The sequence below is a fragment of the Hydra viridissima genome, unplaced genomic scaffold, assembly GCF_058129835.1.
Source record: "Hydra viridissima isolate aposymbiotic clone 2 unplaced genomic scaffold, HvirCarnegie_v1 scaffold_7, whole genome shotgun sequence".
Lineage (NCBI taxonomy): Eukaryota > Metazoa > Cnidaria > Hydrozoa > Anthoathecata > Hydridae > Hydra > Hydra viridissima.
The window spans coordinates 15,497,346-15,523,032 of record NW_028324306.1 but is presented as its reverse complement, the minus strand read 5'-3'; the positions used below and the strand labels follow the sequence as shown (position 1 = coordinate 15,523,032).

General features: G+C 28.4%; 4 protein-coding genes across 5 annotated transcripts in view; 2 read left to right on the top strand and 2 right to left on the bottom strand.

Annotated features, from left to right (window-relative positions):
- LOC145183946 (vacuolar protein sorting-associated protein 37B-like) overlaps nt 1–997 on the top strand; it is a 5,281-nt gene extending 4,284 nt beyond the window's left edge. Inside the window, exons 3-4 of the mRNA XM_090094170.1 lie at nt 127–200; nt 668–997. Of these exons, the coding sequence (XP_089950296.1) occupies nt 127–200; nt 668–865 (272 nt within the window). The 3' untranslated portion in view covers nt 866–997. The remainder of the gene's footprint in view (nt 1–126; nt 201–667) is intronic.
- A 565-nt stretch (nt 998–1,562) lies between these two features.
- Nucleotides 1,563–9,834, top strand: LOC145183945 (phytanoyl-CoA dioxygenase, peroxisomal-like). 2 transcript variants are annotated; one of them, XR_016454554.1, is made up of 5 exons: nt 1,563–1,798; nt 3,388–3,613; nt 3,834–4,190; nt 4,352–4,661; nt 4,752–6,145. XR_016454554.1 is itself a non-coding variant. In XM_090094169.1 (5 exons), the coding sequence occupies exons 1-5, from the start codon at nt 1,671–1,673 to the stop codon at nt 9,638–9,640; spliced, it is 900 nt and encodes a 299-aa protein (XP_089950295.1). In that variant the 5' UTR covers nt 1,642–1,670; the 3' UTR covers nt 9,641–9,834. The 2 variants fall into 2 exon arrangements, 1 of the variants encoding a protein (XP_089950295.1); XM_090094169.1 differs by lacking the exon at nt 4,752–6,145 and adding an exon at nt 9,584–9,834 and having other exon boundaries at nt 1,642–1,798; nt 4,352–4,483.
- Nucleotides 9,835–11,849: 2,015 nt separating this feature from the next.
- On the bottom strand, nt 11,850–12,638 carry LOC149886338 (UPF0390 protein zgc136864-like). Its single transcript, XM_090094171.1, has 3 exons — nt 12,483–12,638; nt 12,191–12,249; nt 11,850–12,018 (listed from the first exon to the last, which is right to left on the bottom strand). Exons 1-3 carry the CDS (start codon nt 12,562–12,564, stop codon nt 11,866–11,868), a joined length of 294 nt encoding a protein of 97 aa, XP_089950297.1. The 5' UTR covers nt 12,565–12,638; the 3' UTR covers nt 11,850–11,865.
- Nucleotides 12,639–12,770: 132 nt separating this feature from the next.
- Nucleotides 12,771–25,687, bottom strand: part of LOC145183892 (protein hobbit-like) — a 32,807-nt gene continuing 19,890 nt past the window's right edge. Inside the window, exons 39-63 of the mRNA XM_090094167.1 lie at nt 25,488–25,572; nt 25,318–25,398; nt 24,977–25,143; nt 24,689–24,806; nt 24,236–24,450; nt 23,992–24,130; nt 23,625–23,822; nt 22,699–22,780; nt 22,358–22,527; nt 21,834–22,121; nt 21,553–21,639; nt 20,335–20,498; nt 17,974–18,054; nt 17,686–17,796; nt 17,546–17,586; nt 16,165–16,279; nt 15,682–16,034; nt 15,513–15,556; nt 15,094–15,258; nt 14,774–14,917; nt 13,811–13,951; nt 13,459–13,526; nt 13,328–13,364; nt 13,097–13,214; nt 12,771–13,014 (exon numbers count right to left, since the gene is read on the bottom strand). Coding sequence (XP_089950293.1) covers nt 12,920–13,014; nt 13,097–13,214; nt 13,328–13,364; nt 13,459–13,526; nt 13,811–13,951; nt 14,774–14,917; nt 15,094–15,258; nt 15,513–15,556; nt 15,682–16,034; nt 16,165–16,279; nt 17,546–17,586; nt 17,686–17,796; nt 17,974–18,054; nt 20,335–20,498; nt 21,553–21,639; nt 21,834–22,121; nt 22,358–22,527; nt 22,699–22,780; nt 23,625–23,822; nt 23,992–24,130; nt 24,236–24,450; nt 24,689–24,806; nt 24,977–25,143; nt 25,318–25,398; nt 25,488–25,572 — 3,307 coding nt within the window. The 3' untranslated portion in view covers nt 12,771–12,919. The remainder of the gene's footprint in view (nt 13,015–13,096; nt 13,215–13,327; nt 13,365–13,458; nt 13,527–13,810; nt 13,952–14,773; nt 14,918–15,093; nt 15,259–15,512; nt 15,557–15,681; nt 16,035–16,164; nt 16,280–17,545; nt 17,587–17,685; nt 17,797–17,973; nt 18,055–20,334; nt 20,499–21,552; nt 21,640–21,833; nt 22,122–22,357; nt 22,528–22,698; nt 22,781–23,624; nt 23,823–23,991; nt 24,131–24,235; nt 24,451–24,688; nt 24,807–24,976; nt 25,144–25,317; nt 25,399–25,487; nt 25,573–25,687) is intronic.

The window sequence follows — 25,687 nt, the reverse complement described above, 5'->3', positions numbered from 1 at the left end:
AACATTTTGGCATCCTTTTACTGTGTGCTGCATTAAAATTGTTTTTTCAAATTTTACTGCTTTTCTCAATTAATAAATCTAAATAATAATAATAATAATAAAAAAAAGAATGATCTTTATTTTTAGCTTCCAAAATATCTCTGGAAAGTACTCTTTCCATATTACAGGCAGCAACGGCTGAAAAAGAATGTGAATCTGAGGTAAAACAATTTTTATTGCAAAAGTAACCATGGTATTTTGGTAAAAAAAATTATTTGAAGAACAGTATTGATAAAAAAGGCAATTGTAATTTAATCTGTTTAGTAGTGAGTAGGAGAAATTCAAGGATCTGCTCTTTTTCATTTACAAGAAAGTTGGCATGAGTTTACAGACTAGTTACAACTCTTTAATGCATCTTTCTTTTTTATTCTGTCAGAAATTTGATAGTATTTACTTAATAAAATAACCAAAAATAAAATAGCTCTTTCACTTTATGTCTAAAATATCTAGGCCTAAAATAAGATAAATTTATGAAGTTTCTTACAGTGCTTAGTAGTTACAGTATCACTTTCTTTTTAGCTTTTTTGTTGATCTCAGTTTGCTTATTAAATAGTTGTATTAAATTATTTTATTAAAAAATGTGAAAATGAGTTTTTTATGATTTCACAGACTTTTTTCCCTCACATAGAAAATACCAGCAGCATTAATGGATAAAAAAATAAATGTGGAGCAATTTATGGAGCAATTCATTCCCCAGCGCAAGCATTATCACTTGCGGAAAATTAAAACTGAAAAACTTTTGCAAATAATCGGATCAAGACAAAACAGACATTTTCCTGTACCACGGCCCCGAACATATGCAAATAGTGGTTATGGTGGCTACTAAAATCAAATTGATCATAAATTATTCATGTTTTCTGTTATTCTAAGAACTGTTGTTGTCGTGTTATCAAGCATCAAGTTTTAAAAAAAAAAATTTCTGATTTCAACTTTTTAAAATCATAAATGGTATTTTTTTTTTTTTAAAAAAAATCTTTTTTTTAAAATAGTTTTAAAAATATTTCTTGTGAAGAAAATGCGTAGATGCTACTCATGAACGAAAATTTTTGCATCTCTTTTTCTTACAAAAATTTTTTTGTTTATTTAGTTTGATATGATGCTTGATCTTTTTTTTTTTTAATGGAAACAAAAATGAAGGGGTGCTTTCATTTATGACCTAACTCATTGGTAAATTCAGAAAACTTTTTCTATGATAATTTGTTTTTTAATACCAGTCTTTTTTAAAAATTATCTCTAAATGCCATCCCATGTTTTTGAGATTTTGTTAATAATAATCATTGAGAAGAGGGTTTGCATATAAGAAAATTCTTTTATTGTTAATTTGTAAGTAATTTTATAAATTGTATTTATACAAAAAAAAATTTTTGTTTTTAAATAAAGTAAAGTTCTTATAAAGGATGTTTTATTTATAGTGTAACTTAATTTGAAGAGTTTTATCAAATTTTTGCTTCCGAATTTGCAAAAACTTAGATAAAATGCCTTGGAATAATAATAAAAAGAAAAAACTATGCAGAAATTTCTCACTTCGAACAAAAGTTTGTATAAATTTTACTTTTATTTTCAAGCAATTTGTTTAAATAATGATGCAAACAGTATGTTTTAAATAACTTGTATCTTAAAACTAGTTCAGCATGAATTATAAATATACCTTGGAAAATAACTTGCTAACAAAAGACCAAAGAGACTTCTATGAAAAGAATGGCTTTTTGGTTATCAAAAATTTAGTTTCAAGCCATGAATTAGATCAATATTATAAAAGGTAATCATTTTATTTTTTTTCTTTTGTTGATTGTTCAAAGTTTTGATAAGGGCTATTGGTTAAGATATTGGTTAAGATATGGCCATAAAAATTACTGGCACAATCCAAGAGGGGTTATTTTACATACAAATAATAATTAATTTTATGTAATAAATACAATTAATATTTATTCAACCCTAAAATCCGTTTTTTCAATTTCCTAGGAAATTTTCTAGGAAATTTCCTAGAAAATCAAGAGAATTTTTAGGGTTGAAAAAAATTTTTTTTTTTTGACATAAAAACACAGTTTTAATAAAGCAATAAAAATGTTTTTCAATTAAATTACAGTATTTACAAGTTTCATCCATTAAATGTCATATTTTTTTCAATGTAATATTTTTATCAGATATAAATGACATTTTACAACTATTATTGACATTAATCTCCTGTTACTTTCCAAATTTAGTAAACAAATCAGAAATTTCTAAGATTCTCTAAGCAATCTATTACCATCAAGTTTTCCTTAAAGGCTATACTACAAACACACCAGCTCTCTGCTTGTACTGATTCAGTCAGTGTCTAGAACAAGTTCAGACCAGAAATATACATGTTAAGAACAAGAATATAACAGGCCACAAATGGGCTGCCTGTGCATTTAAACCATCTAGACCATTGTTTATAAACAATTCATAGGGATCTGATGTAGCTGATGTGTCTCATCAGAATCCCTGATTGGATGTCTCAGATTGCTCTAGTTATTGTTAACCAAATGAATAAAAACCTGTAATGCTAAAAAATATAATGACGTTAAAACTTAAAAATGTCTAACAGTTATTAACAGAATTTGCAGCAAATTTTTTGTAAAACTAAACTAAAAACTAAAAAAGATAAACTAAAAAAAATTTTCAAATGAATAAAAACCTGTAATGCTAAAAAATATAATGCTGTTAAAACTTAAAAATGAGTAACAGTTGTTAATAGAATTTCACTCTACAGATATGATACGATATGATGTAAATTGCTACTGGATATCTCTTCAATTTCATTAAAATGATTGGAATTCTGTGTTGTTGTATATTGGAGAAAATACTGAAAATTTGCCAACAAATCAACAAAATATAAGCGCTATTGTAAGAATCAAGGGTGATTGCAACTCTTTAGCATCAAGGTACAACTCTTGAAAAGAAAGTATGCTGCATCTGAGAGAAATGTGTCTGCTCAAGTGCCATTATCATTTATTTGTAGAAGTATTATTTTTTTCCAAATTATAAACACCAACTGCAAATGAAAAAATTGTAAAAAGGTAAGAACGAAGTACAAATATTCTCATATTTCAAAATCAATTTAGAATCAGTGTATAATGAAATATTAGCCTACTTATAATTTTAAAATATATTTAATTAATAAAATAAAAAAACAAAAAAAAAAAAAGGAAAAAAAAAAACATGGGAAAAAACACGCTCTGAAAAAAAACAGTTCCTTTCATAACCCCCTCAATCTTAGTTATGCTCATTGTTATCAAAAATCTTAAATTTTTAAGTCAAAGTTACAAATTTTTATCAAGTTTATTTGGGTTTCAAGGTGATGCAAGAGCTAAAAAATTAATTTAGGTTTCTTGATATCTGCAACAACATCGTTCCTATTGGTCAAATGACTGTTATGCATGATGTAAATCAAATTAGCGGTAAGGATTCTGACCGTTTAGTTTACAAGCTTCAAGAATTTCAGGCTGATCCTGTTCTCTCAAAATACTTTGAAAATCCTAATATCCTAAAATATGTTCAGTGTTTTGTTGGCAAAAGTGTCACTGCTATCCATACAATGCTAATAAACAAGGTAAAAAAAAATAATTAAACTCAACTAAAATTTTACGAATTTCATTAATTGGGCAGCATTTATTGCCTTTGTCATTGGTTTCTTAAGTTTTTTCGAACATTTTTAATCTATGTTGAAAAGTTTATTTATTTGGTAAAAGAAAAAAGTTTATTAAATTAAAAAGAACTGTATTTTTTAGAATTACTTTAAATTTGTATTACATAGTAACTATCAAATTTAGCCTCCTGATAGTGGGAAGAAATCATCACGCCATCCGATTCATCAAGATCTTTTCTACTTTCCTCTGCGACCTGCAGATCGCATTGTATGCTCTTGGACTGCCATGGAAAAAATTAATCGTCATAATGGAGGTCTAGTTGTTATGCCTGGTACTCATAATAAGGAGCTCTTGCCACATCAATATCCTGAATGGGGAGGTAAATTAAACAAAGCGTTTCTTGGAATAGTTGGTTTAGATCAAATAAAGAAGGAGGGAGTTCAACTTGAATACTTGGAAATGGAAGCAGGAGACACAGTCTTTTTTCATCCTTTACTTTGTCATGGGTCTGGAAGAAATCAAACAGACCATTTTCGAAAGGTAATCTTAAAAATTAAAAATGAGTTTAAATCGCTTTTAAAAAAGCAAAAAACTAATTTTTAAAATGCCCAAACTTTTCAAAGAACTAACAGTTATTTCTGAAATAGAGATTCAAGACAAGAGATTCGATTAATAGCTTCTAACACATTTTGTTTATGCAGGCTATATCTTGTCATTATGCTTCCTCTGACTGCCATTTCATTGATGTTGTTGGTACAATACAAGAAGTTATTAAAGACGAAGTTGATGATATAATGAAGAAAAAATATCCAAATATAGTTGCAAATTTTGAGGTGAGTAATTCATTCATAACACTCGATTGATACGCGTTGATACTAGATTGATACTTGTTTTTTCACATTTACAGGTTACATCAACTTAACTTCTAAGTTTTTCAGTTTTGGATTTATTAAGATAAATTTGTTGCTTTTTTTATAATTATTTCTGTTTTGTCTTTTTAAAACGATATAAGTAAAACTAAAGTTTTACTTATATCATTTTAAAAAGATATAAGTAAAACTTTAGTTTTACTTATATCGTTTTAAAAACGATTTTTATAAGTAAAGCTTCAAATTTAATTAAATAAAAATATAATTTGTACATTTATTATTTACCTAAACATTTTTTTCTTTCTTTTTTTTTTTTTTTCTTTCTCTTTTTTTAGAGTAGCTATATTTTGAATTTTTCGTTGTTTTATATCGATTTTGTTTTTACGCTCAATTTTGCTTAAAAAATCGTTTAGACTTAGTTTCTTGGTTCGTAAAATAAAAAGAATAAAACAACTTTACTTTTATTTACTTATATATAAGTCTAAACTATTTTTTAAGCAAAATTGAGTGTAAAAATAAAGTTAAAACAATCGATATAAAACAACGAAAAATTCAAAATATAGCTAGGGTAAGGTTGCCAATATTGTACCCCTAAGACAAAATTTAAAAATGTAGGAAATCTACTGAGTGGAAACATGGATTCTCAAATGGATTTCATAATTTAGGGATTTTCTGTTGTAAAGATGTTATAAAAACTCAAAATTTAAAAAGCGTTAAGTCTCGAAGAATCAAACTAAAAAAATAGCGCTAAGAGTACAATTAAGGAAACTAGATCCTTAATTGTACCATTGCAATCCAATATTGTACCACTTTCTTGATTTCAATTATTTTACAGCTTTGCAAATATTTTATGATCTTAGATTTAAGGGATTTAAAGAACTGATTAAAAGGAATGGTTTTTATAAAATCAGCAATTGGAAATATTCTGATATAACATAAAATAACACCTAACTGCCCATAATATAATGAAATGAAGTTTTTTATTTAATAAACTCTATGCAACTTGAATTTTTTTTTCTACTGGAAAATGCCGAAAACAGGTATCACCACATATGGTATAATTTTTATTTAAATTGTATGTTTACCAATGGGTTAGCCTTGACATATTGTTAAAACTGAACTAGAGAGTGCATCTTTTTAAGGACTGCTTGTCAATACAAGAGTAATAATGAAATTTTTCTTTTTTTGTTTAAGTGGTGAAGTTTGTATTGTAAGTATGGATATCTCTCTAATTGGAATCTCAAAAGGAATTTGTTAAACTTTACACACGTTTTTTAGCGGTCAGAATGGTTGCGTCGGTACAATTTAGGATATGCCTTGAGGTACAATTTACGCAACTAATCTGACATTCAGTTAATTTAAAAATTTGACAACTAAAAATAAGATATTTTAAATTCTAGGTATTTATTTTGAATTTAGATAAATTATGCTTTAACATAAATACACTGAACAAATCATATCTTCTGCTTTTTTAGTGAAATACGCTTAGCCATAAAAACCTTAAATAAGAAATCTCCAATAACAAACCAACAAGAGCTTACTCTGACCTTAATGCAGTTGGATGACAAAAAAAAAACAGTTGACTCCTTAATTTCATTCAGCAAAGATAAAAAATAAGTTAAAAAATTTCTTGTGGGTTGTAAAAATAACGAGTTATGTTAAAAGTACAATATAGGCATCAGTACAATATTAGCAACCTTACCCTTCTCTGAAAAGAGAGAAAAAAAAAAAAAAAAATGTTTAGGTAAATAGTAGATGTACAAATTATATTTTTATTTAATTAAATTACATTTTTGTAAACGAAATTTCAGAAGACGCAAATAAATAATTTCAACCAAAGTCATTTAGGCCGAGACTCGAATAAACGACAAACGATATAATAAACTTCTTTTAACAAAAGTTTTAAAAATTTTTATAAAAGCAGTTCACAATATCGTTTTTCTGTGATACACATCTTTCATAAATGACGTGTTGTATGAAGGTATATAACAGGGGTGGCCACAATAAGGCCCGCGGGCCAACTCCGGCCCTCAGCAACCTTTTATCCGGCCCGTCAGTTAATTGTAATGATAATAAAAAAAACTATAAACATAAAATATTAGTAAAACTATAAACATAAAATATTATATAATATTTAAATTTATAAATGAATAAATTTTAAAACATTTTTTGTAAAAAAACAATCGCTTTAAATAATTAAAAATGTATTAAAAAAATCCTGCCGGCAATTAATCGCAGGGTTAATTTCCGGCACTGCCGGCAATTACCATTTGCGTTTTTTAATTGTAAATGGCATCTTCAAAATCAAAACAACGAAAAATCGACAAGGAATGTCGTTTATTTAATGATGAATGGCAAACTAAATACTTTTTTGTTGAATGTAATTCAGTGCTAGTATGTTTAATATGTAATGAATCGGTTGCAGTGTGCAAAGAATATAATTTAAGGAGGCACCATGATACAAAGCATTCAAAAGCTTATAATCAGTTTGTCAACAAGGTGCGGAAAGAAAAATCAATTAAATTGAAAAACAAGTTATTTGAACAACAAGATTTGTTAAAAAGGGGCAACACTGAAACAGAAAATGCTGCTATTGCAAGTTATGAAGTGAGTCTTCTTTTAGCTAAAAATTGTAAACCATTCAGTGATGGGGAAATTATTAAGGAATCTATTGAAATCGTGTTCAAAAACATTTGTCCTGAAAAATTGAAAATTTTAAATAATATCTCCCTCTCAAGACAAACAATTACACGAAGAACATGTGATATTGTTGATGATCTGAGTTTGTCATTGACTGAAAAAAAAAAAGCATTTCAGTATTATTCAATAGCTATTGATGAATCAACTGATATATCACAAACTGCTCAATTAGCTATTTTTATTCGTGGTATTGATAATGATTTTCTTGTTACTGAAGAGCTACTTGACATCTATCCTATGCAAGGCAAAACAACAGGAGAAGACATTTTTCTTGCCATGAAGAAAGTTTTTAAAAAGTTCAACTTGACTTACAACAGATTAATTTCAATTACATCAGATGGTGGCAGCTCAATGATTGGAAAAAAAAAGGGTGTTGTTTCCAGACTGAGAAATGAAATGGCAGAAAACATTTTGTCATTATTTGTATTATTCATCAGCAAACTTTTAACAGCAAAGACTATGGATGTGGAAAATGTAATGTCTGTAGTAGTTAAAGCAATAAACAGCATTAAGTCCAGTGCATTAGGAAGTAGGCAATTTGAGGCTTTTCTTGCTGAAAATGACTCTGAATATGGTGGTCTGCTTTCTTATACTGAGGTGAGATGGCTTTCTAGAGGTAATATACTGAAAAGAACTTATAATTTGAGACAAAATATGTTGGATTTTTTCAAAATTAACAACAAAGATTATCCACCAGAGCTAAAAGAAAAAGAGTTTATTGAAAAATTTGCATTTCTAGTAGACTTGACCCACATTACAATATACTTAACAAAGAACTCCAAGGAAAAGATCAATTAATTGGAAAAATGTACAACCTTATTCTAGCTTTTCAGTTGAAATTAACTTTGTGGGAGTAGCAGTTAAGAACTGGAAATTTGAGTCATTTTCCAACTTTGGGTGAGGTGAATCCTGGAAACACAGCAAAATTTGTTACCTGTATTGCTGAATTGAAAACAAGATTTTCAAAAAAGTTTGCAGATGTTAAGAATCATGCAGACAAAATCCAATTGTTCACAGTGCCATTCTCTGCTGATATTGAAGCTGTACCAGATAATATCCAAATGAAGTTAATTGATCTTCAATGCAGCGATGCTTTGAGAGAAGCATATAATAAACAAAGTTTATTGTTATTTTACAAAAATCTTGACCAAAATAAGTACACCAACTTAGTCAACAATGCAAAAATGATGGGTGTCTTGTTTGTGTGAAAGTGTTTTTTCTCGTATGAAATTTGCAAAATGCAAAACAAGATCTGTACTGACAGATACTAACTTGCAGAATACATTAAGAATCGCAACCAGTCAGTTGCTTATTGACGTTAAAAATATTGTGAAAAAAAGGCAGGTTCGTGATTACCAATAAACTATAATTTGTATTATACCTAATAGCCTTGTGACCAGCATATGTTGTTAGCTAGTAAATATGTGTGTTTTAGTGTTATTCCTTTGCAAATCAATATTTTTAAATAAAATATTTTTAAAAAACTATATTATTAAAAATCTCCGGCCCCATTTAACAGTTGAAAAGCTAACTTTGGCCCTTATCAAAAAAGTTGTGGCCACCCCTGGTATACAAAAAACGTTCTTTGAAAATGTTTTTTGGTAATCTTTTTGGTTCAGTTTATATAATTCCTTAATTTTTGATAGTTTCACCACAGTTTTAATTGAAGACCGCTTTCAAACATTCATCATCACTTATATAGGAAAAAAAAATTATTTTAAGAGAAAAGCTAAAAAATTTAGATATCTTGTTTTAAATAAACGAAATGAACCACTGCGTAAAATCCACAAACTTCTGATAACAAAATGTGAATCAATTTCATTATCACGCAATAATCCGTATGATTTTCAATATTGAAACATACGGATTAATGCGTAATAAGTTATTTGCTGATGGGCAGGCCTTTTACCTTTAGTTTGAATTCTTTATAATGAGAAAGTTGCTCTTTACGATTTCTAGAATCGACATTTAAAAATCAAACACGTGCTAACAACTTGCTAATCAAATTTTAGATAATATTAAAAAAAACATAGCCGTGAATCTGCTTTTAGTGGTATTCAAGGATATTCCCTAAGGTTCAAGGTTATTCCTTAAGATTTTTTTGATTCCCAATCCCAATGCAAAAAAAAAATCATAATAATAAAAATGCCCAATTAAAATATTTATGTAACCCCCCGTAATTTTTCTGTCTGTCCCGCCATTTATCAAGCTGTGTTAGGAAATTATCTGCCGAAGAAAAAACCCTTTATTATAAGATATTTATTAGTCTTTGATTCGTCTGTTATCATTTTGTTTGTTAATATTCCCATATTTTTGAGTTATTTTTAATTAAATATGTAGGTTTTAACAAGATTTTTTTTTCAGGACATTTGGCGATTTAAACAAGTATTAGTGCAAGGCGAAGAAAAATCCAAATTATAACTTTACTACAACACATACAGTTTTAAACTCTCCCTCCCTTCCTCCTTCCCTTTTCCCTTTTCCCTTTTCCCTTTTCCCTTTTCCCTTTTCCCTTTTCCCTTTTCCCTTTTCCCTTTTCCCTTTTCCCTTTTCCCTTTTCCCTTTTCCCTTTTCCCTTTTCCCTTTTTCCTTTTCCCTTTTCCCTTTTCCCTTTTCCCTTTTCCTTTCCCTCCCCCCCCCACCCCTCAAACTTATTTCCGTTTAAAATAAATGATTGAGATTTAGTTTATTACGTGAATTTAAAGATAATTTTACTTTAGTTGTATTAGATTTTATTTAGAAAGCATTAAGTATTTTCTGCGTTAAATGTAGACATATTTAACTCTCTCTTTTGTTCGGCATCTGTCCATGGTAAGTTTAAGTGTTCATCCATCTTACATTTTGGATGGAATTGAGTAGGAACTGATAGTGGAAGATAACGACCAGGTTAAGTAGAATCAAGAGAAGTAGGATCCTCTCGGCAAGCAAGCAGCATATTAAAGTCCAGGACATGAGTTTAAGGCGTTCGACGATGAGTGTTTTCCAGATCTGAGAGCAATATGAATGAGACCAGTGTATCCAGCGACCTGGCTCTATCCTATAAAGTTTGTCACACTAAAGACAAAAAAAAAACTTTCGCGTAAATTAAAGTTTTATATAATTACGCAATTTTTAAAACTGCAATCCTATAAAAAATGCGTACTTACGGATTTTACAAACTTGCCGTAAAATTTGTAATTTTTATGTAAAAAGAGAAGTTTGAGTTTTCTTTGACGCACAAGGTCAGCAAGGAATATACTCTGGAGAGAAATATTTTTGTTATCAATGTTTTGTAAACAAATTTCATTTCATCGTTTCAGAGATTTACGTACGAAAATGAAGGTTTTATATTTACATTATATTCCTTGTTTACCTTGTATGCCAAAAAAGGGTCTACATTTCTTAAATTTAGAGATTGAAAAATTCGTGTACTCAGTGATACATAATGTTCAATTTTTACTAACTTTATTTATGAAGATGACAAACAAATTTCGGTCGATGACTAATTTGCTCATTTGCTTTTTTAAATGGACGGTTAACCTCTTCACTAATGCTAGAAATATCATTATACTTTTCTTTTAGCTCATTTGCTTCTTTTTACATAAGTTTACACAAAAGTCACACAGTTACAGTGTTTGAATAGGAGTTCGTCACTCTACAAAACAAGGGGTTGAATTGGTCTCTCGTAGTAAAAACGTTTTCATTCATTTTTTGTAAATACTACAGCTTTCTACCTCTTGTTTTGTAGAGTGACTAACCCTTATCGTTAGGTCTTTCATGCCCTATATTGCAATCAATCATAAGTTTGCTCTAGTGTAAACCTATAATTATGATAAAAGTTTCTACTTCAAGTTTTTGATGGATTTTTAAATATTTTAAACTTAAACATTGCTTCTCACCACTATGCTTACTTTCAGAAAAATGTCAAAAATATTATTGAATCACTTAATATTCACTAAAATTTTTAAAAATTATGTAACTACGTTTTTCAAGGACAAATCTTTTTGTTTAAAAAAAAAAATGTCTATGGTTTGAAAAAAATCACGAACTTTTACACTACTTTGCACAATCATTCTTTGGTTAAGATTTTGCGTAACTACGCAAAAGTTAGAATTTGCAGCAGATTTTCTTGCGTGAGGAATTTTGCGTATTTTACTCAAAAATTCTGCGTAATTTTGTTTATAAGATTGCAGTTAACGGAAATATTTTTTTGCGTAAATAACGCATTTTTTCAGCTTTATAGGATTGGGCCCCAGTCATATCTAGTTAAGTCACTCAATACTCCGTATACATAATCAAAGGCGCCTACTTGTTTGCAGTTATCAGACCCATGGGTACTTAATGTATTTAAAGATAAAAAGATTCTCGTAAGGCCCAACCTATTTAATCTGTTCAGGACAAACTCAAGTGCAAACCATCAATTGCTAACACCACTCAATTATTATTCTTAGTCTAACACTTAGTACAACCTTAGTGCTTAACAAGGTCTTCCGCTGGGGCCAAATAAAGCACCAGTCAGCTCGAAAGTGAGAGATACAAATAGCAGCGATAAGTCATCAAAGATCACGAAATAGGACGTTTCAAATAGAACTAAAAAACATCATTTAAAAAAGATAAAGTGTATAAAGTAGATATATAAAAAAAAGTCTGGTTTTATTTTCTTGAGACTATTTTTTTTTATTTGAAACAACTTTCTTATTGGTGCCCTTTTGGCTAGCGTCAGCATCCGTCGATTCTACTCTAACCACTGATAAACTTCGAGTACCAGCTTTATTAGCTAATTCTCGTTCGATAGATGCATTTATTGACTTCTGAAGAACCTGAAAGAAACGATTAAGTTGCTAAAATTTAAAGACTAATTACAAAAACGTTTCGTTGAATGTTTTACTCCAATTAGCAACACTTCAAAGTGAATTATTGAAGTATTTTTTATTATAAGTCACTCAAAAAGTCTTAAAAAGTTGCCAATTATAAATTCGAACAGAAACAGACCGATTTTAAACTGTTTTCTTTCACTCGAACAGCTTTCTTTGGCGCAATAACTTTTGCTCCTAAAAGTAATTTAAATTGCAATTCAACACCGTACTGTCCAGATTAAAAAAAACAGACCGTATCTGACAAAAACAGAAAAATCGAGTTTTAAGTTGAGGCATTTGTCTTAAATGTGGAGCAAAATATCAATAACTTTTTATTTAATAAATACAAACACAAATAAATACTTGCAATGAGAAAATTAAACTTCTTTTAAAATCAGTGCGATGACATAAAAACAAAAACAAAAAACCTTTTTTAGGACCGAGTGTTTTATGAACTTTTTTCTGCTTGCGTTGAAAATTAGCCTTTACTTTCATTTTTCCTTGTGCCATTCTATTTTTTGCTGAAGATTAGAAGCATCAATTATTTTTACCAAAATTAAAAAAAAGCAAATCCATACAACGCCTCTAAAGACTTAAAGATTATAGATACATAAGATTTACCAACCAATTCATAATCGATATAAACGAACGTTAAATAACAATTACCCGTCATAAAACAGCAGCAGAATTACAACAGCATTAACAACGCAAATAGATAGAATATCTTTTAATTTTATTATGACAAAAAAGACAAAAAAAAAATTATATAAATACAAATTATGTCACGATCTCAAGTCGCATATCGCAAAAGAAATCGAAATACTCTTTTATTGAAGATTTCATACAAAATATACGCTATATACAATTAGTTCTTGGGAGAACCAAATTCTCTCAGCTTGTGAAATGCATGTTGAAGATTGTTTGGTTCCACGCCTTTCCCCATCAAAACTTGCTTCAGGTCTAATAAAATAGATTAGATATATAAAACACAAATGAATTATTCTTTCAAGAGCAAATCTACAAATAAAATCATTTTCATCACCTTCATTCGCCTTTAAGGAGCCTGCTTGATCATTTAGCTTTTCAGCTGAAGAGGATTTAGATGATTTTAATAGTTTTCCAAACAGTTTTTTAGATGACTTTTTCTGCTGAGAGAATTCCTTAGTAAGATATGAGAACAAACGTTAGCTTTTTCATAACATCTGAATTCAAAATGAAAAGATCATAATTTTATCAGCAAATCAACATTAAACGAAACAAAAAAAACTCTTACCTTTTCCCCTAACAAAAGTTTTGCTTTGTTTGTATCACTAAAAAATTAACGTTAGAGAAACAGAAAAATGTTACACATACTTATGAAGAATTTAATAGCAAAAAAAAACAAAAAAGACCAAAAAAACATACTCAGTTTGCGCTATCGTAGGCTTCGTATCAGCACCAGCGCTTTTTAAATGAAGTTTCTCTTTTAAAATCTTAAAATAAAAAAGTTGACAAAAGTAAAGGTCGGATTTTGACTTCTCTAATAAACTTTCGAATTGCTTTTATCACCATTGAGTATCTCACAAGTAATATTGCCATTATTACTTCTTGTTTTCGTGTTTTTTTAACAATCAATGAGAACAATTAAAATTATTTAACAATATTAGTTTATTGCTAAATTAACTTAAACGAATTAAATTAAAACATTTATTCGCTTTAGAAATGATGTAAATGAATTAAAACGAACATAAAATAAAAACGTGGGCAAAAAACATACTTGTGGCACTAGTATTCGTATGTAATCTTTTTTCATGGCTTGGAATAAATCTTGCCATGTCCACGTGCGACTTTGATATTCAAGGGTGGGAAGACAAAGGTTGAAATCGTGCGCATCTTCAATATTACGTTCTTTTTCGCCCTTTATCATAAATAAAACTTACACATCCAGAGGAATACCATATAACATAAATGAAACTTACGCATCCAAAGGAACACCATATAAACACTTTACAATTTCAAGAACAATAGAAACCGAAACAGACTTAAAAATGGAGAATATTAACAGCAGTTTCTTATGTAGAAATTTTCACTCACCACCAAAGGGAACATAACGGAACAGAAGCAAAAGAAGACAAGACACATTTAAAATCATCTTTTAATGTTAACAGACTTATTAACTCCGAAAAATAAGCTTCAAAATTACGCATAACAAAATTTCTCGGACCCTTTAAATTAGAATAACTTAAGTATTATATTTAGTGCCACGAATTTGTAAAAGAAAAAAAAAAAAAAAAAAAAAAAAATCTTTTTTCACTACAAATTATGAGACAGATGATTGAAATTTTACTTAGAAAACGAATCTATTAGATTTAAAAACGAGTTTATCATAAGGTAAAATCTTTTAGTCAATTAGTGAAAGTTGTCAGGATTTAAAAAAAAAATACCATGGAAAATAAATGCAAAGATGAATGGGAAGAAGACTACGATAAAACGTATGCCGCCTATTCCGAACAATTTATTCAATTTCCTTTTAATACATTCTCTTTTTGGCATGGTAAATGAAAATGTAAATTCCGTTATTGCATCTTTTTTTTTATTCAATATTACCATGCAATTAAACTGTCTGTAGAAAGTTTAGTTCTTGATAAAAGTAGCCTAACAGGGAGTCAAAATCCTTATAAGAGCCTTAACAAAAAAAAAAACAAACAAAAAAAAAAAAACTTAAAATAAACCCACTTACTTTGTAGCTAAAGCATACAGAGACTTCTGGAATTTTTACATATATGAAGGTTTGATTTTTAGAAGCTCTTTCCTTCATTGTGTTTACATCACGGTCCTCCGATGAAACTGAATGACTGGATGCACTGCGTTTCACACTCGAACCCTTAAAATTAATGTTTAAAACACAGAATAAATTTTAAGTTTATGAGAAATTAATTCTGAACAATCTTTAAACTTTTTAAAACCACCACACAGGGTATTTTAAAAAATAGAGAACAAACTTCCTTAATATTATGATCTTGTCTTGAACTTTTAAAAGAATTTTTAGTTCAAAAATACCCTTTGAACTCCTAACGCTGCACTGATATCGTTTGATTCACTAGGTTTCTTTATTTTTGATCCATCTATTGATTCTTCAGAGGCTAAGGAAGCACACCTACGCTGACTAGTAGAAAGACCTCGTGGTGGTGGAGGACGCTGTGGCGGTTTTTTAGGAGGTAAATGCTAGAAAAAGTAACGAATTAAAATTCTGATAATAATTGGAATTACAATAACAATAAAAACAACAATAATAATAAAAATTTATTTAATAATCAAAGTAATAAAGATAATGACAATAAAAAAAACAACCAAAAACCATAACAACAAATCTTATTTTGTAGTTTTCTCATTTCATTGTAAATAGCTGTCAAAAAGTAAATAAAACTTTATTTAATCAATAAAGCTGAGAAAAAAAAAACAAAAAACAAAAAAAAAACCTCAGTAGACTCAGAGCCGTCTTTAAAGAGTTGTTCACTTGGCACTAAAATGATTTTACCAACAAAATACAATAGAAAATTGTAACTAAAGTAATTATAAAACAATAACACTAAGATATACTTAAATAAACGTTTTTATAAATAAAAACAGAAAAGCCATATAACTCACATCTGACGCCTAACTGTACTAGCTGACTTTCTGTCGGTTGTTCATTAACATCTAACAATGTTTTCGGGAATAAAAAATTCTCAATGTTTACAAACAGTTTATGAGTCAACCGAACAGCGATAGGGCACACATTCACTTCGAAGTGTTCTTTTATTAAAATTCCTGCTACCGCAGGAGATACGCGACAGTAGATTCTCAACATGACAGTCTTATCGACTCGTCGCCGAATATTTGCTTCGTAGGGGACCAGAGCTTCACGATAAGGTTCTCCAGGCAGCAAGTTTTTAACTGAAAAATGTCCTACTTCAAACAGGTTCTCAATGCCGTTCCCTGTGAATGTGAGTTGATTGTACCTAAAGTAAAAACGAGAAAGCAAAATGAACAAAATCTTCAAAAGTTTTTTTTTAGTTTTACCTTTAGAAAATCCAGATGACAAATAAAACTTGTTTTTTCAATTTTTCAATAAAATACCGAAGCACTCACAAAAATCTCTGAATAAATACATTTGCAATACCCAACTGGCCATCTTGTTGTGTAATAACCCATTGTAAATCATCAAAACAGATGTCAATCTTTTTGCTTATAGCTGATGTGCTGCCTTTAAAAAAAAGAAAACAGTAAACTATATTTTAAAAGCGAATCAGAAATAAAAGATACAAGCATCAAACAAAGGGTGCTCAGAAAATGAGAAATTTTGTTTAAAATGCTCTATCATCTTAGATATCTAAGATGATAGCTCTATAGAGCTAAGCTTACAAAACTTGAAGAGCAGTGGGTTCGACTAACACTCTCTATTTTTTGTTTTTAAAATTTTCCATAAATATGCCAAAAATGATCAATCAAAGAGCTGATTTCAAAGAGAATGAAACCTGCAGTTATTACAAATGCTTCAAGCTGCAGCTTGGCATCTGTTTACAGACTGGAAAATGAGTCAGATGAAGTTAAGATGAAAATGAGTCAAATGTAGGCCTCAGGAGCACCCTGGAGTACACCCATGAACTACTAGAACTCCTGCTTTGATTAACTGTGTCAAGTCAAAAATAAAAAGGATAAGATCTATGAGAAAGATAAGATATATGAGAAAAAGATAAGATCTATAAGAAAAATGGGTATCATCAAGAAAGTCGTCAAGGATGACCTTAAAGTGAAGTCAAGGGCAAGAACAAGACTTCACCTGATTAATGACTCAATAAAAGCTTCAAGACTGCAAAAATCAAAAAGGTTACTCAACATTCTCAAAGATTGAATAAATCAAACAAGCTTTTCAACCTTGATTCAGTACAACAGTAGAAATAATCATTACATAAGCCCTCAAAAGACTGAAAATGTCCCCATCGCAGTAGTTGTAGTTTTAGGCCCTAATGCTTTAGATTAATAAAAAAAAAAAAAAGAAGAAAAATGCCTTCGGTGTTTATTCCTAGTAGCTTACAAATTACAGCTTATGTCTACCTAGATGTATTGAAAAAGAGGGTTCTGTCCAAGAAGAGATCCAAATTTAGTCCAAACACAAAGATTGTGTTTCAACTAACATGCCTGGGTTCTAATAAAAGGAAAAGTGGCCTCCAAATAGCCCTAATCTATTAATAATTGCTGCCAAAGAAGGATATATTGAATGATTGTCTTACTTAAGAATAAATAAAGATACTTTATTTACACAGTTTTCCATTTTTATGTTTTTAGAGCATGTTTTAGAGATTTTATAATAAGTCAAACTTTTTTCTTATGAGTTTCTATGAATCCTGTGAGTTTACATAGGAGTGGTAACTGATGTGTAAAATTATTAATGAATGAACCTTCCTATATCATTTGCTGGAGAAATAATTGCATAATTAACAATTCATCAAAAAATATTAAGCAAACATACCTTTTTGAGGAGAAGAAGAGAGATTTACATCTCCATATGCACTGTAAATAATCAGGAAAATATTGAGCTTTTAAGTGATTTTTTTATGCAATGCAACTGCAAACAGATTTGAAAAGATACACGATAACAGAAATTTATACTTAATAAGTATTTTGAGTTCCTCAACATCATCAAAGAGTTGATCTTTAGTATCTTTTATTTGCTCTTGAAGATCAGATAAAGCTCCATTAAACTCTTTCAAAAATTCCTCACTAGAATTAAACAAACAAAAAAACAACAACTTACAAATGGTGTGAAACAAAGCTTGAATTTTAAAATTAAAATTTTTTAATTAATAGATGCTATTAGTTTATGTCTGGGCAGAGAAAGAGAAATAAACAATTTCAATATTTTACTTAATTTTTGTTTTCTATTATAATGACACATACCTTTTGCATATGACATCAGCTTCTTGTATTTTATACTCAAAGAGTTTCCTTTCATAATGACGCAACATCATCTGTGTATGCCTGTCATATTTAAAATATGTTAAACAAATTACAAATCAACTTTTAAAAAAATTGGCTTAATTTTGATTTAATTAACTTTTAAATGATCTGTTGAAAAATATATGAGAAAACTCAAAACTGTATATCAAAAGAGGAAAACTATGATGCTTGCTCAATAAATTCTCACTGCCTGCCAATTACTTTGAAACTTTCAAATCTCTGAATTAAAGGTAAGCAACCCTAGAAATTGAGGATGTCATCTTCAGAAAAGACATTTAAAAAGCCTATTGGTATCAGTAATTCTCAAAGTTGCCATCAAAGTCTAAAACTCAGTAAGAATATAGCTTTTATCAAGCTTCTTAAAAAACGATGTTAATTTGTTGTTGTTGTTGATGAATCTCAAGAAAAAAAGAAGTGGATCTTGGAAAAATGAACAAATGAGAGGTATAATAATTGAAGCACAAAGATCAATTTTGCAATTCAATTGCTATACCACTGAATCCTGTATAACTTCTGTTTGTACAGGATGTAGTGGAAGGACATTACAAAAGGAGGGGAGATAAATTACAATTGAATAAATTCATGCAATCTTTAATTAACCTGATTTAGCAAATTTTGCCATTGTCTTAATCCACTGTCACCTCCAATTGCAAAACAGCCACCTCCTTTAATTTGAAAGTTTAGTAACAAATAATTAATAATAACAATAATAATAACAGTAACCGAATAGATTCAGGCAATTTATAATTAAGCTGATTTAGTAATTTTGACAACAACCATTTCAAAAGGTCAACCTTTCCTTTAAATTAAACCTTATGCACTTTAAAAAGAATTTGGATAACTATTAGTAAGCAAAAATGATACGAATAATATCTAACTGTTAATACCTTTACTTTGCATGTAATATTATTTTATTTATTATTATTTCATTATGTAATATTTCTTGTATTTCAGATGGCATCAGCACTGGAATTAACTTTGGTAAGAATTGATCAAGCAAACAGTCTTGATTTAGTTAGTGCATCCCAATATTATTCAGGTGTACTGGTTACTTATTTAAAACTATTAATACCAATAATATCTAATGGTACACCCAAGCAAATAGATTTGATTAATAAAATAAATATCTGTATCTTTCTGCTAACTCCAAAATTCACTTTTAACTTTTCAAATGAGACATTTCAAATACCCTCCTTCATTGTGTCTATATCCATGACTTTTAAACTAGTTTTGGACTATTTTATCATGATCACACGTCATTTTCTTTGCTTAAAAAAAAAGATTATTGTAATCTCTTGATATATTATCTATTTCACTCACAACAGAAATTATTAATATTGAGTACTTCACTCTTCTTTTGATTTTGAAAGCCATCTTATCATTGACAAAACCATCTTATCATTGACAAAATGCTAATTTCCATTTGGCATCAAGCTCAAAACTTTAGTCTACAAAACCTTTGTACTATACTAAAACACCAAAAACAAAGGCCTAAAACATCAAACTTTAATGCTCTTTGGCTGTAAGGATGTCTGATCAAGCATTACTAGGTTATATGTTTTCTTTCCAGCAAAAAAAAAACGCTGCCCTTGTTTCCCCCAATGATGTTAAGCTTACAGGTAGAGCCTCACTTTCTTTGCATTAGTTTGCAAGATGATGATCAAGAGTTATAATAAATAAACTAAATATTGGAAATTTTTTCTTTTCTTTTATTTTCTATATATACTGCATGAATTGCAAAACCATATTAAATTTTTTGTAAAGCTAAAGCAGAAATTAAATATGTAAAGTTGTTTTTGAGTAAACTTAAAAATTTAGATAAAAATCTTGTAACTCTGAGTAATTTTACATGGCTTTTTGAGAACTTCAATTTGGAGCAAGACTTTCAAAAAAATATTAGCTTATTATGTTTTTTTCATCAACTATTTGAGTACTTGTTTTAAAAGAAAAAAAAAAAAAAAAAAAAAAAAAAAATTGTACACAATAAAATAATATAAAAGTTATGCATCCTTATCTATTGAAATATTAAATAACTAAGGAATAGGTTACTTCTAGAAATTAAGTTCTAACATTTAGCAGATCCGACTTTTTCTTTAAGTATAAATATATAATATAATATAATGAAATATAACATATATATATATATATACATACACACACACAATATATATATATATATATATATATATATATATATATATATATATATATATATATATATATATATATATATATATATATATATATATATATATATATATATATATATATATGTATATAAGTATAAATATATCAACCCACCTTACTCTTGTTTGTAACTGAGCCACATGCAATTTCAGATCTTTTCCAGCAGTCAGCTGCAATTTAAACTTCATTTTCTCCAGCCTCTCAGCTTCTTTTTTCTTCTTTGGGTCAGTATACAAGATTAAATTTTGGACAATATCACTAATCACACTATATTGAGACTAAAAGATATAAAATATCACTAATCACACTATATTGAGACTAAAAGATATAAAATATCACTAATCACACTATATTGAGACTAAAAAGATATAAAATATCACTAATCACACTATATTGAGACTAAAAGATATAAAATATCACTAATCACACTATATTGAGACTGAAAGATATAAAATATCACTAATCACACTGTGTTGAGACTGAAAGATATAAAATATCACTAATCACACTGTGTTGAGACTAAAAGATATAAAATATCACTAATCACTCTGTGTTGAGACTGAAAGATATAAAATATCACTAATCACACTGTGTTGAGACTGAAAGATATAAAATTATTGAGACTGAAAGATATAACATTATTGAGACTGAAAGATATAAAATTATTGAGACTAAAAGATATAAAATTATTGAGACTAAAAGATATAAAATTATTGAGACTAAGAGATATAAAATTATTGAGACTAAAAGATATAAAAGATATAAAATTATTGAGACTAAAAGATATAAAATTATTGAGACTAAGAGATATAAAATTATTGAGACTAAAAGATATAAAAGATATAAAATTATTGAGACTAAAAGATATAAAATTATTGAGACTAAAAGATATAAAATTATTGAGACTAAGAGATATAAAACTATTGAGACTAAAAGATATAAAATTATTGAGACTAAAAGATATAAAATTATTGAGACTAAAAGATGTAAAATTATTGAGACTAAAAGATATAAAATTATTGAGACTAAAAGATATAAAATTATTGAGACTAAAAGATATAAAATTATCATCTTTAATTTTAGATATAAAATTATGGAAAAAATCATTCCTTTTAAAGGAATAATTGCATATAAATATTATTACAAATATTTATTACTCTTTTTTCCACTATATAAATATTAAGAAATTTATATAAAAGTTACAATATTAGAAAATAAGTTACTAAAGTTTTTTAAAAATCCAGTAAAATTAAAACAAAGACACTTTATGCTTTATTAAATATTGACCTTAAGCCTTAAAATTTTAAAAATGATATTCAAAATTGATCTTACTGTGTTTGTAGACATTTCAAGTTTTCCATGTTTTAGAGTTAAAGAGCTAGCCATTGATAGGTCATTGGATTTAAACTCTGAGCACTCCTAGGAATAAACCCTTAAGATTAAACTATTTTTTTATTTGCATTCCTCTAGTTCTTATAGTAAAAAAACAAAAAACAAAAATTAAAAAAAATAATCTTAAAAAAACATAAAAACTAATTTAAACTTCATGAAGTATATAACATAAATTTTTAATATTAATAATAATTGAAGCAAATAAAAAATAATTCACTAACTGATGGAAAAGATGGCATATACTCTTCGGCAAGTGGATCAATCTCATCATCTAGGTTAACATACTTAAACTCACAGCTACATCTTGAAATGACCCTTTGTAATTGATGGACAACACCTTGTACTTGTACCTCCACAAAAGCCCCCACTGCATCACTTGCTTTTGTAAAAGCATGAATGTTATGTAAGTCATTACTTTCAGTGCTTGAATCACCTGCTATTATATCACTTGTCAGCCAAGGAATCTTATCAATTGTAATATCCTTAAAATTTTCCACAGTTGAGAAGTACTGTAAAAAAATCAAAAATTTAAAAATGATTAAAAAAGTAAAGACAAAAAAAAAAAAAAAATTATTATAAAAGCTGATAAAGCTTATTTTTAATAATAATAAACAAATTGAGGAAGTTTTTACAACAAACTTTAAAAAATTAGGGTTTTTAAACCAAAATTAACAATCAAATAAATTAAATTGTTCAAAATATGAAAATAACTTGTGAATATGTAAACAAAGTTTAAAAAAGTTACTTGTAAATTTCTGAACTTGCCAGACCAAGTTACTTTGTTAAGCTTGTTAGCAACATCAGCAAATACAGGCTTGTGAAGACGTTTAAAAATAGAAGCATTTCCGGAAGTTACCATAATTGCACCTTTTGTTTCTGTGCCATGAAGAAGAACTTGAGAATTAATCAGCTCAACTAAAATATATATAAACTTTAAAAAAACAGTAAATAATTGCAAATTTTATTTTTTTACAGAAATACACACAATAAGAAAAAAAAAATAATTAAAAAAAACAACAACAACAACAAAAAAAACACAACAATCAAAACACAAACAAAAAAGCTGAATGAGTTTGAATGAGATACTTTGTAAATTTTTCTGAATAATATCATCTTCAACTTCATTTGAATCAATTGAATGTTCGAAATTGCACTCTGTGCTATCACCCTGAATAAAAGTGTTTTTTTTTTGTAATACTATAAATTTATCATTGATTTTATAAAATTAATTCTCTTATAAACAAGTGAATAAGTCGAAACTTAAAGCTGTTTAGAATGGGTCAAAAAAATGACCAAGACCTACACAATGAGTTGACTTACATCCAGTCCAACTCATAACAAATCAAGACTTACTTTTTTAAATTGTTGGCTCACTATACAAAATTAAAAAAATTAATATTTACACAAAAAACATGGTTTAAAACAACTATCTGAAAGATGTTGAAAAATGAATAGACAAAGCAGATACTAAACTATGAACCAACAAGGTTTTTATTAATTGTTGTCTTGGTGGACTTGCAAATATGGGATTCTTTTATTGGTCAATTAACTCCATAAAATCACTGCTGAAAGATGGTTGCAACACTGATACAACAATAATACTAAGAGGCCTTACCAGAAATTTTTCAAACAATTGATGCTTGCTACACCAAACCTTTCAAGAAAAAACTACAGCAAAAATGGGCATGCTACAATTAGTAGTGCCATGAAAGTAGCTTCATCAACAACTTTTGATTAAGTAAAGAAAGCATGGAATGACTTATCTGAAGAGATTATATTAAAATCATTAGAAAAATATTTCATTTCTAATATAATACACTCAATGGTATGGAGTATGATGCCATTTAGGATGATGAAAATACTTCAACCAATGATGCCAACAGTAGTGTCAGACTTTTTAGCAAATTATGACAACCAAAATCTAATAAGCAAAAGGAGGGCCTTTTTGATCCCCAAAGTAGTATGAATATGATCAATCATAAAATTATAAAAAGCCTGAATAAATGAAGCACCTCCTCAGCATTTGCAATAAACTTAGAAGCTTGTTCATCAACAAGTTTTTGCAAGAGTGATAAACCATGGCTAGATTGCGCAGTTAAAGAACTTTTTGATTGAGCATCTAACATAGAGTGAGATTTTTGTCTTTGAATTTCCCATGATGCCTTATCAGTCACTTTCAATGCTTCTGAGGATAGAACCTTCTTTAACATCTAAAAAATAAATTTAAAACTAGTTTTTGTTAACAATACTTACAAGGAAAATGTTAAGGTACTATTTCATTTATAATTATATTTGTTAATCAAGCAAGTATTATCTAATAAAAAAAATGTAGTACAATTTTTGATTAAAACAAAAAGAATTACTATGCTAGATAAACACCTGCATTTTAGAATATGCCTCTAAGAGTCCAAACACAAGCTCACGATTTACTGCAGTCCATGCCCCTTTTAGTTTATACAGCATTATCTTGTGAATAAAGGCATCATCTGCTATACTTGACTGACGCTTGTAATCAACTCTAAAAAAAAATTTGTAAACTAAACTTATACTTGATAAAACATAAATGGATGCAAACAACTAAATTATAAATTCTTTTAAAACATTTCAAAAAAACCCCTCTTACTTTTTAACACTAAACAAATAATGTTTTTTAAGACGACCCTCTTCATCAATGCATAACAATTCATCTTCGGCATCATCTGCCTTTAACTTGCTCTCCACAGATTGCAACAAGAATAAGCGAACTTTCTCAAAGCTACTGTTCAAACCACGAATGATCCAGTTAGCTAGAGAGCGACGAATAAGATCACGAGTATCTGGATGAGAGCTAATAAATACCTGCAAACAAATAGTAAGTTAACGAACGAAAAAGGAATGAAAAATTCAATACGTAAAAAATGTAAAATTGATTCAATACATACAGTTATAAATGTAAAAACTGATTCATTGTAAGGGAATTAATGACAAATAAACTGCATATACAATCTTAGTGAAAAAAAAAAAAAGGGCTTCATTTAATACCATTCCAAAAGATTAAAAAAGTGACTTAAAAGTGACAAAAAAATGTTTTATTTACCTGATAAGCAATAGTTAAATTTCCACTATAGATTTTTGTTTCAAAACCTCGCTCTTGTTCAAATGATCCCCAATATGTTACATCCAAGCATGGGAATTTCAAATCAATAGCAACAAGTCTAAAAATAGTTATATTAACTCATATCTAAAATCTGATCATAGAGAAGCTAAGGATAAAAAAAGTTTGAAAAAAAAAAAAAAAAAAAAGAAACTTTACACAGTAAAAACCATAAGTTTAGCAGTATCACAGAAAACTAAATGCTACACACACAAATATATTAAAACACACTTTAAATGACGACCAAATGCTGTTTTTTTTAACTTTGTATTTTTAAAATATGAACCACGCTTGATTGGACGAGAAACACGACTGATCACAACTGCTTGGAAATTTTGAAACCACCTCAATGTACTTGCATATAAAAGAACTGAAGGTGGGTCAGCTTTTATACTATCCTGAAATGGTGTTTAAATATTATGCAATAAACAACTCAAATTAAAATTGTAATTCTTAAATTTGGCTAAAATCTTTGTTAAAAAATAAAAAACATTCACAAAAAATACATAAAATATTCACTAGAATTTAATTGAAACAGAAAAGGACGAGAATTTTATGCAAAAATGCCTCACCTCCATTAGATCTGAAGATAATTCCATAGTTACATTCATGTTCAAATTTGTTGAGCGAAACAATGAGTAAGAATCATGCTTCTAAATATTAAATTGCAGTTTATACAACATAGCTTTCAGATTAATTTACTCTGTATTAATTTAAAAGTAGTAAATTAAAAATATTTTACTTCAGTTAGAACAAGGTTAGGGTTTGTTGGCAAAGCTGCATAATGATCATTGGGATCACCTTCACATAACCACTCTAACTGAATACTAAATAAGCATTTAGTTTAAAAAGCCAGGTTAATAACTTAAGAACTGAAATATTTTTTTGTTAAAAATAAACAAATGATGATAATACTATTTCATAAAACTATGAAACCCCAAC